Source organism: Eriocheir sinensis, chromosome 38 (genome assembly GCF_024679095.1).
Source record: "Eriocheir sinensis breed Jianghai 21 chromosome 38, ASM2467909v1, whole genome shotgun sequence".
In the NCBI taxonomy this organism is placed as follows: Eukaryota; Metazoa; Arthropoda; class Malacostraca; order Decapoda; family Varunidae; genus Eriocheir; species Eriocheir sinensis.
In genome coordinates, this window is record NC_066546.1 from 14,695,093 (window position 1) to 14,705,903 (window position 10,811).

A 10,811-nucleotide genomic window follows, 5' to 3' on the forward strand; every position below is an offset into this window, starting at 1 on the left:
CAGGATAAGGTACAGGAAAAGGACTAAGTGGTGAGGAGGAGGAAGATTAAGAGGAGAAGGAGGAGGAGGAGGAAAAGGAGGAGCAAGGAGAAAAGAAGAGGCAAAAAAAAAGGGTTTGACGAGGAGAGGGGAACGGGAAAATAAAAATAGAAGGAAAAAAATTAAAAGTTATATTCTCCTGTGACAAGGCGAGTCAGGAGAGAGAGAGAGAGAGAGAGAGAGAGAGAGAGAGAGAGAGAGAGAGAGAGAGAGAGAGAGAGAGAGAGAGAGAGAGAGAAGAGAATAGAAAAGAAAGGAGGAAAGAAAAAAGAGATAGAGAAGGAAAAGAATGGCGAAAGGACAGACAAAAAATAGGAAAACAAAAAAAGGGAAAATGATAACGATGAAGAAGGGAAAGAAGACAAAGAAGAAAAGAAGAAAAGAAGAAAAAAAGTTAGAATGAGGAAAAAGAAAGAAAGAAACATGAAGGAAAATTTGTTGACGAAAAATTAGGTGAAGTAAAAACAACCTGAGAGAATATACGAGAGAGAGAGAGAGAGAGAGAGAGAGAGAGAGAGAGAGAGAGAGAGAGAGAGAGAGAGAGAGAGAGAGAGAGAGAGAGAGAGAGAGAGAGAGAGAGAGAGGGGAAAGGATAGGGCCAAACATTTACAAACAATCCATGTGTGTGTGTGTGTGTGTGTGTGTGTGTGTGTGTGTGTGTGTAATTGTTACCCTACACACTAAAACCCACGCCAGGGGGCCACACACACACACACACACACACACACACACACACACATTCCCTGGCACCCTCTGGCTCTTCCCTTGATGCCACGACTTTCTCTAGTGTGTACGTTTGTGTGTGTGTGTGTGTGTGTGTGTGTGTGTGTGTGTGTGTGTGTGTGTGTGTGTGTGTGTGTGTGTGTGTGTGTGTGTGTGTTGTACCTCTCTCTCTCTCTCTCTCTCTCTCTCTCTCTCTCTCTCTCTCTCTCTCTCTCTCTCTCTCTCTCTCTCTCTCTCGGTAAAAATGGTGCAACTTATAGCAGAGGCGGAGGAAAAACTGGAAGGAAAGGAAGAAAAAGAGGAAAAGTAGGAGGAAAAGAAATAAGGAAGGAAGGAAAAAGTAATAACAGAAATGACCTTTGACCTGACTCTTCCTTTCTCTTTTCCTACTTTTCCTTGTCTTTCTTTTCCTCATCTTTCTCATCTTCCTCCTTCTCCTCCTTCATCCATTCCTTCCCTTACTCCTTCCCTTTCTCTTATAGCTATACATTTCTCTATCTTTCTTTCCTCATCTTCCTCCTCCTCCTTTTTCTTCTGCATACAATTCTTCCCTTTCTCTTATTGCTATACTCCTCCCTATCTTTCTTTCCTCATTTTTCTCTTCCTCCTTCTTCTTCTTCATACAATCCTCCCCTTTCTCTTATAGCTATACACTTCTCTATCTTTCTTTCCTTATTTTTCTCTTCCTTCTTCTTCTTCCTCATACAACCCTCACCTTTGTCTTATAGCTATACACTTCTCTATCTTTCTTTCCTCATTTTTCTCTTCCTCCTTCTTCTTCTTCTTCTTCTTCATAATATCCTCCTCTTCCTCTATACACTTCCCTATCTTTCTTTCTTCCTCCTCCTCCTCCTCCTCCTTCTCCTATTTCTTCACCTCATTCTTAAGCTTTTTGGTCTAATGCAGAAGTAAAGTTTAAGGCATATGCTGTAGGTGAACGTGGCCTCAGTGTTCATCTCCGTAGCATCAGTCCTCGCATGAAGTTAAGTATAATGGAATACTAAAATAAAATAGTGGGCGTGTAATATCAAATTCATATAGCTGATACAGAAGCGATACCCTGACACCATTATTTTTAAACTGATATTTAAGACGCAGTTAAGAGTAAAAAAATAATCTTGAGAAATTAATGCAGAAGCTAAATAAACACGATTAATATGTATGAGAGAGAGAGAGAGAGAGAGAGAGAGAGAGAGAGAGAGAGAGAGAGAGAGAGAGAGAAACAATAAGAAAAAAGAAACGAGGAAAGACTCAGACAGTTAAATTTGCATTCCCTAGAAAGCCGAAGGGTGCGTGGAGACATGATCGAGGTTAATAAATGGATGATGGGCTATAATAAGGGAGATATTCATAAGGTTTTGTTGGTAAGAGAACCGGGTAGGACACGAAGTAATGAGTTTAAACTGGATAAATTCAGATTCAACAGGGACATAGGCAAAATTTGGTTTGCTAACAGGGTGGTGGATGAGTGGAACAGGCTTAGCAGTCATGTGGTGAGTGCCAAAACAGTTCTACATTAAAAAATAGATTAGATAAATTCATGAACAGCGATATTAAGTGGGATTAGATACACGGGAGCTTAGGTTCAAAGGAGCTGCCTTGTACAAGTCTACCGGCCTCTTGCAGACTCTTATGTTCTTATGTTATTAATGCAAATTTTGAGAGAGAGAGAGAGAGAGAGAGAGAGAGAGAGAGAGAGAGAGAGAGAGAGAGAGAGAGATACACTTCCTGATTTTCTCTCCCTAACCCTGTCTAAGACGCAGTTTGGGGGCTGACCACTAGGCAAAAAAAAAAGGGTATCCTGAGCTGTGTGTGTGTGTGTGTGTGTGTGTGTGTGTGGGTGGGTAACAGTGCACGCTCGCCTCATCTCATTATGTGATTAATTTGGCGGCAATCAGTGTTATCTATCTTCATTATAATCTCATTTGTAGGTAATGGGGTGAAGGCAAAACTTACGAAGCTTCTTAAAACCCGTCCGATACAAGTTTTCAGAATGTCGATTTGTTTTTTGTTTTTTTGTTTTTTTTCTTTTGTTTAATTTACATAATCTCAAAACGACTCCCAGGTTAATTTTCGTTCCTTTTTTTTTTTTTTTACTTATTTACATAATCTTGAAATTACTACCTTTGGGATGGTTTTGGCGTAGGTGGAGCGACTAATTGAACTACAGCTTGGGTACGACTTGCAGTAGTAGTAGTAGCAGTAGTAGTAGTAGTAGTAGTAGTAGTAGTAGTAGTAGTGGTAGTAGTGGTAGTAGTAGTAGTAGTAGTAGTAGTAGTAGTAGTAGTAGTAGTAGTAAGATAAGTTCTATGAAAATGATTGGCTGAAGAGTGCTTTCGTTTCCACTTAATCAACCTCTCTCTCTCTCTCTCTCTCTCTCTCTCTCTCTCTCTCTCTCTCTCTCTCATTTCCCTCTTCACACTCCTACTCCAAAACTTCCTTCAGCTAGACCTGCTACTCGTCATCTCCTTTTCCTCCTCCTCTTCCTCCTCCTCCTCCTCCTCTTCCTCCTCCTCTTCCTCCTTCTCCTCCTCCTAATCCTCATATGTCTCTACTTTTTCACTATTCTTTCCTTCGCAATAAAAAAAAGCAGAAGATGCATAAAGAGAGAGAGAGAGAGAGAGAGAGAGAGAGAGAGAGAGAGAGAGAGAGAGAGATTATTAGAGAGAGAGAGAGAGAGAGAGCTAATGGCTTTATCACACCGAGAGAGAGAGAGAGAGAGAGAGAGAGAACAACACAGCATCCACTTCTCACGCTAAATACAAGTAGGGGGTCTCTCTCTCTCTCTCTCTCTCTCTCTAAATGCGTGTTTGATGTCATGGCGCTATAATGAAGGTCTGGAGCAAGGTAATTATGAGGTCCCTATTGAACTTCAGAACCTGTCTCTCTCTCTCTCTCTCTCTCTCTCTCTCTCTCTCTCTCTTTATTTATGGGTGACTTCATCCTTGTGTGTAATATTTTCTTCCATTCATTCATTCTTTCGCCTTCTCTCTCTCTCTCTCTCTCTCTCTCTCTCTCTCTCTCTCTCTCTCTCTGTATTGCGTGAGAAGAAAAACTTGCAAATAAATAAAAGTGCAATGATAGAGGAGGAGGAGGAGGAGGAGGAGGAGGATATGAACACTGAGGTTATAGTTACTGATGATACAATTAGAAGAAGAAGAAGAAGAAGACGAAGAAGAAGAAGGAAAAAAATAGTGGACAACATATATCAAAAACTACTACCACTACTACTACTATTACTACTACTAGTACTACTACTACTACTCTGGTACTAGAAATAGAAATAGGACAATAATCAATAAGAAAAACAAGATAAAAGTGAATGATAAGCAAAGATTAAGAATAAGAATAAAAAGGAGGAGGAGGAGGAGGAGGAGGAGGAGGAGGAGGAGGAGGGCTCTTTTTCCCTCTCTCCACTCTTATCATAATACACTATCGTTTTTACACACACACACACACACACACACACACACACACACACACACACACACTCCAAATCATTTATATTTCTGAAATGCCATAAAGTTTAAAATGATACACATTCTCTCTCTCTCTCTCTCTCTCTCTCTCTCTCTCTCTCTCTCTCTCTCTCATATTCACGCTTTTTCTTATTTATTTCTATTTTTATCTATTTCGAGAGAGAGAGAGAGAGAGAGAGAGAGAGAGAGAGAGAGAGAGAGAGAGAGAGAGAGAAATACATAGGTGTTATATGTCATCCAGGTAAACACACACACACACACACACACACACACACACACACACACACACACACACACACACACACACACACACACACACACACACACACACTCAAACACTCACTCACTCACCCTTTCCCTCACACACACACACACACACACACACACACACACACACACACACACACACACACACACACACACTTATTCACACACTCAAACACTCACTCACTCACCCTTTCCCTCACACACACACACATACACACGAACGCACGCACGCACGCACTCACCTGATGATTTCCTGTGTCTTTTTCTCCATTCGTGTTTGGCGTTGAGGCGAAGACTTTTTCCTCTCCCCCCGGCGGCCTCATCTTCCCCCCGGGCAGCCCCCCTCCCCTTGGGCTTGGGGAGGGGCGTCGACTCCACCACCACCAATAACTCCATCACCACCAGGACCGCCACCAGTAGGGCCGCGGGTCGCCACCACCACCAGGATCTGCTTCTTACTCTTCCTCTTCTTTCTGTTGCTGTTGCTCTTGTTGTTGTTGCTGTTGTTGTTGTTGTTACTCCTCCTCCTACTCCTCCTCCTCCTTCTTCCCCTCCTCCTCCTCCTCCTCCGCCACGCCTACTCCACCTCATGGTTGGGATGGTCAAGATCACTGATTAATAAGGATCCCGAGTCCTTAATCACTTTTCCTCCTCCCGCCGAGTCGTTATTTTTCTCGCCGCCTCTTATCTCGCTCCTCGGCGGCGGCCATAGGGGGGGCGAGCGTGAAGGGCGTGTGCGGGCCGCCTCGGGGTCACGCTGGGCGGCAGATCGCGGGATAACTGTAAGGTCTTGTCGCACGCGCCGCTACACAAATGTTAGGCAGACGGGAGGCAGACCTTGGCTGCGACTGGTTTGGTCGGCGGCGGCGGTGTTGACGGACGCCGCGGCCTCTCTCTCTCTCTCACGCACGCACACACACACACACACGCACTGTTTGTGTCGTGCCGGGGTTCACAGGTGGCGGTACGGCCCCTTCGGCGGGTGCTCACGTGGGGGCCTCCGGGGGCCAGCCACCCGCCGCGCCACACCTCTCCGCGGCTCACTCCGCCCCGCAGCCACACGCCACGAGTTGGCACTTCACTATCTGCACTGCCACCGCAGGGGTCCGGGTAAGGGGTAGGGGGGGGTAGGCGGCACGGGACGGGGAAGGGCGGGGGGGGGACCCACGTGCTGGGACACAGTTGTGGGGGCGACTGGAGGTGTGCCGCTGCTGCCTGTAACCCTAGACCACCACCACCACCACCACCACCAAGAACACCTCCAACACCAACACCAACACTGCCACACACGCTGCAGCTGCTGCCTTGCCTTGCTGGCGGCCCTGCTCGCCTACTGCTCCCCTCCTGCTCAGCGCCTCCCGGCGGCGGGGTGGCTGCCGCGGGGCTGAGGCAGCATGGAGCGCCGCCTTAATGAGCTGTGGCGGCGGGGCCTCGAGGGTCAAGGCTGCCGGCTGGCTGGTCCAGGAGAGGTCAGGCGCCGGGCGAGGCTGTGACCACTGGCCTGTGGCGCCCTGCACGGCGACGCGCTGACCCCCTGACACCTCGCGGCGCCTGCTGCTGCTGTTGACCTGACGGGCGGCACGTCCCGGCGCGGCCGGGCTGCCAGCGCTGTCTGGAGAGACCTGGCTCCCGGGGCGGTATGTGGCTCGCGGTGGCTCTCGGGGGCAGGGAGAGTGGCTCTCCGGTGACCTAGCTGCCAGCAAGGTGAGGCAAGTGACCTGCGGCTCCTCGCACGGCTCGGCGGTGACCTGGGCAGCCGGCCGAGCCCGGGGGATCCCCTGGGCTCACCTGGGGCGAGCCACGCGCTCTATGGAAACTTCGCACACGTGAGTGAGGCGGACGAACAGGTGACTTACGGCGCCAGAGAGTCACATGTCTGGGGCAGGGGCGGGGCTGACGGGGGCTGGGCTGCGGGCGGGGACTTGGGGGAGCGGCAAGGGGCTCGGGGGACTGGTGGTCACGACTGGCACACGCATGATGCTCGCTACTTGTGGCGCTCCGTTCTATCGCTCCGACTGCCCACACTACACTGGCGGCCCGTCCCGACGTTGCTTCTCTCGCTTCCCCTCCTCTGCTGGCTGCCTGGCTGGCCCTCCCTCGCCCCCGGCCTCCCGCCCTCCCCGCCTCGCCCGCTGCCAGCCGCCCCCGCCCCCCGCCCGGCGCCGGCCACCCCCGCCCCGCCGCCCCCTCCCTGCTTGTCTACTTGTTCTGCTCTCAAAGTTTGTCCGCCGAGCCGCCTTCTGACTTGCATATCTTACGCCCTGCATGCCCAGACCTTTCTTTCTCTCTCTCTCTCTCTCTCTCTCTCTCTCTCTCTCTCTCTCTCTCACCACCCCTATCTTTACGTACACACAAAACGATATGTACACTTCTTCCACGTGTAGTAAACGCACGTGTACGTAAATGATGTGCGTGTGTACCTGAGGAAATAACTGGTACACACACACACACACAAACACACACACACACACACACATTTCATTACATAAGTGTAGCTCAAAATCGTTACTCTTTAGTGTGTGTGTGTGTGTGTGTGTGAACCATTCAGCAGTGCCTCCTGACCCAGTGCTCACCAAGGTCACGGATTGGCACCCACTGACGCCCGTAAGTGCCACCGCCAACACCACCACAACACCCCACAGTGCCAACAACACATTTTTAGTGCCAACAACACCAGAAGAGAGCCATCAACACCAGTATAGTCCCTTCAACACCATTACATCACCAGTACGGAGCTTTCAATACCACTACAAAGAAATCAACACCAAATCAACACCACTACAGTAAAACGAATGCCAATAACAAGCCAATAACGCCGACATCAACACCACATCACATTTAGATACACATGCAGTGCCTCACCACCACCATCACCACCACCACCACCACCACCACAAACAATGCCACTCTCCCCTACACCAATGAGAGTACCAACATGACCACCACTAGCTTTTCAACACCATAATAATCCTCTCTGTCCCACCACCTCCACCACCACCACAAACAGAGAGATGTTGACCCGAAGCTTCAAAAGAAAATACACATCAAAGGAAATGTGAATGAGAGTTGATTAGGAAAGAAAGAAAGGAGAAGAAATAAGATCTAACGTAATGATGATGATGATGATGATGATAAGAAGAAGAACAAGAAGAAGAAGAAGAAGAAGAAGAAGAAGAAGAAGAACAACAACAACAGCAGTAACAAGAACAATAAAAATCGAGTAATAATAATAATAATAATAATAATAATAATAATAATAATAATAATAATAATAGTAATAATAATAATAAAGAAGCTAAATGATAATCTCCTTACTATTTTTTTTCTCTTTCATTTTCTCTTCATCTTCTTCTTATTATCATCGTTATCATTATTCTCATTTATGCGCTTGATATGTTTTTTTTCACTCCCTCTTTCTAATCTTGTCTCAGTCTCGCCTCAGTCTAATCTCACTCTTTATCTCCCTCTCTTCTCATTTTTATCTCAGTCTCGTCTCACCCTTGTCTCAGTCTCGTCTCCCGCCTGTCATGTATACAGTGTAAGTCTTATCTTAGTCATCCGTCAATCTTGTCTCACTCCTAAATCAGTCTTGTCTCACTCTTAGATCACTTCGGCTCTCCTCACATCAACAGGTTTTATCAGTTTTCCGTCCACGAATCAAATATTTTCATTCTCTCTCTCTCTCTCTCTCTCTCTCTCTCTCTCTCTCTCTCTCTCTCTCTCTCTCTGCTCTGTTTGTGTTTGGTGGGTTTTATTGCTCTTAAAACCTTCTTCTCCTTTCCTCATTTCCCTTTGCTCTTATGAAACAATTGTAGGAGGAGGAGGAGGAGGAGAAGGAGGAGGAGAAGGAGGAGGAGGAGGAGGAGGAGGAAGAGGTGACGAGGTTTGTGTGTGTGTGTGTGTGTGTGTGTGTGTGTGTGTGTGTCACCTCAGTCCATTAATTTTATTCTCACCTGATGTCCTCTCTCTCTCTCTCTCTCTCTCTCTCTCTCTCTCTCTCTCTCTCTCTCTCTCTCTCTCTCTCTCTCTCTCTCGGCGTCACCCCATTGTCGCAAACCTTGACCTTGAATCACACCCGCTTGGCACTTACGATCTCTCTCTCTCTCTCTCTCTCTCTCTCTCTCTCTCTCTCTCTCTCTCTCTCTCTCTTAATGGCACTGTATCTTAAGGTATTATAGTGATTCTTCTTCTTCTGTGTTGTTTTCTTTTTTTTGTGTTCGTTCGCGCGTGTGTACGAAAATTAATGGGAATCGAGGCGCAGAGTTTGAAAAAGAAGAGGAAGAAAAAATGTACGAAACCTGAGATGGACAGTTGTCGCCATCTTGGGACCATCTCGACCCAATGTTTATATCTTATTTATTTTGTGGTTGGTGTTGTTGTTGTTGTTGGTGGTGGTGGTGGTGGTGGTGGTGGGGTGTGTTGTTGATGCTGCTACTGATATTACTACTGATGATGCTAATTCTACTACTACTACTACTACTACTACTACTACTGGGATTGCTATTGGTGGTGGTGATGATAGCTTAGTAGTATTAGTATTAGTAGCAGTAGTAATAGTAGTAGTAGTAGTAGTAGTGGTAGTGGTAGTAGTAGTAGTAGTGGTGGTGGTGGTGGTGGTGTCTGTTATATTCATTTTCTTTTTCTTTTTTTTAGCTTGATGTTGTTGTTGTTCACACTGACATTATTGTATATTTGGGTGGAGCGCGCACACACACACACACACACACACACACACACACACACATTAACCCCCACAAGCACTACCACCACCACCACCACCACCACCACTACTACTACTACTACTACTGCTACGTTCCCGCTGCTCCCTCCTCGCCTCTCCTTGTATGGTCCGTGTATGGCAACGAATATGGAAAGGCGTGGGACTGAGATGAATGGGGAATAGGTCGTTTGTATGTGCGTATGTATGTATGTGGGTAGGTGGGTAAGTGGATGTGTAGGTGGGTAGGCGGGTAAGTAGGTAGATAAGAATGAATGTTGATATATATGTGTAAAGACAGGTAGATAGATAGATTGGTAGGAAGGAGGAGAGAAAAAAAGAAAAGAAAATAGGAAGGAAGGAAGGCAAATAATAGGAAAGAAAGTTTTTTTTTTTTGTCACAGAAAAGGAGACAGTTCAAGGGCGTGAAAAAAAAACAATCATGAAAAAAAAAAGCCCGCTACTTACTGCTCCTGAATAGAGTACATAGGAGTGCCCAAAAAGAGAGGTCAAAAATGTATGTATATTACTATCTATAAAGGTAAAGCTTGGGGCATACACTATAGCTACGCGTTGCCTCAGTGCTCTTCCCCGTCACAATGGCCTTACACACAAAAAAAGAATATATCAAAAACGTTTCGTTCACCACCACCATCACCACCACCTCCATTACGATCATCAGAGGGGGAAGAGGGGGGGGGATAAGGGGGAGGGGGGAGGGGGGAGGGGGTGCCAGTTGCCCACCTCTTCAGTACGTCTCCACCCCCCCTCCTCCCCCCACAGCCTCCCGCCACAATCCGCCGACTGTTCGTCTTATCCGCATCCATAGGCCTACTGAGAACAGATCCCTGGCTAGCATAAACACTGAGAGAGAGAGAGAGAGAGAGAGAGAGAGAGAGAGAGAGAGAGAGAGAGAGAGAGAGAGAGAGAGAGAGAGAGAGAGAGAGAGAGAGAGAGAGAGAGAGAGAGAGAGAGAGAGAGAGGATATGGATAAAAACAAAGAAAAGGTGAATGACGAACTGAAATGACCAAACATCCTGCAAATTTCAGAGAGAGAGAGAGAGAGAGAGAGAGAGAGAGAGAGAGAGAGAGAGAAAGGGTGACGCAATCCACTGTTACCTTCCACTCATGCCTCCCAAGCCGGCTCACGCACCGACAGAGGCGTGACAAGACATACAAGACACGTGTTTGTGGATGACTTGCGCGCGTTTCCTCATTCCCTGTCATTCCCTCGACCATTACAGTCCTCATTCCACCTTCATTCCCTACAACATCTAGTCAGTTCTTTAATTTCCCTGTTATTTTTCTTTTCTTTCCATTTTTTCTCTATTTTTCATTCTATTTTTCATCCTAAGGTCATTTCCTCTCTCATTCCACCTTCATTCCCTACAACATTTAGTCAGTTCTTTCATTCCCCTGTTTTAATGTTTTTGTTTCCAGTTTTTCTTTATTTTTCATTCTATTTTTCATCCTCATGTCATTTCCTCTCTCATTCCGCCTTCATTCCCTGCAACATTTAATCAGTTCTTTCATTCCTGTTTTAATGTTTTTGTTTCCAGTTTTTTCTTTGTTTTTCATTTTATTTT

General features: G+C 46.5%; 1 protein-coding gene across 2 annotated transcripts in view; it reads right to left on the reverse strand.

Annotated features, from left to right (window-relative positions):
* LOC127008727 (dorsal-ventral patterning protein Sog-like) overlaps nt 1-6,574 on the reverse strand; it is a 172,187-nt gene extending 165,613 nt beyond the window's left edge. Inside the window, exon 1 of one of the 2 annotated variants that reach the window (XR_007761276.1) lies at nt 4,751-6,573. Coding sequence is in view for 1 of the 2 variants with exons in the window: in XM_050881084.1 (XP_050737041.1) it covers nt 4,751-5,099 (349 nt within the window). In the remaining variant the exon portion in view is untranslated. Of the gene's footprint in view, nt 1-4,750 lie in introns of both variants that reach the window. The other variant, XM_050881084.1, reaches the window with a different exon arrangement.
* Nucleotides 6,575-10,811: the final 4,237 nt, after the last annotated feature.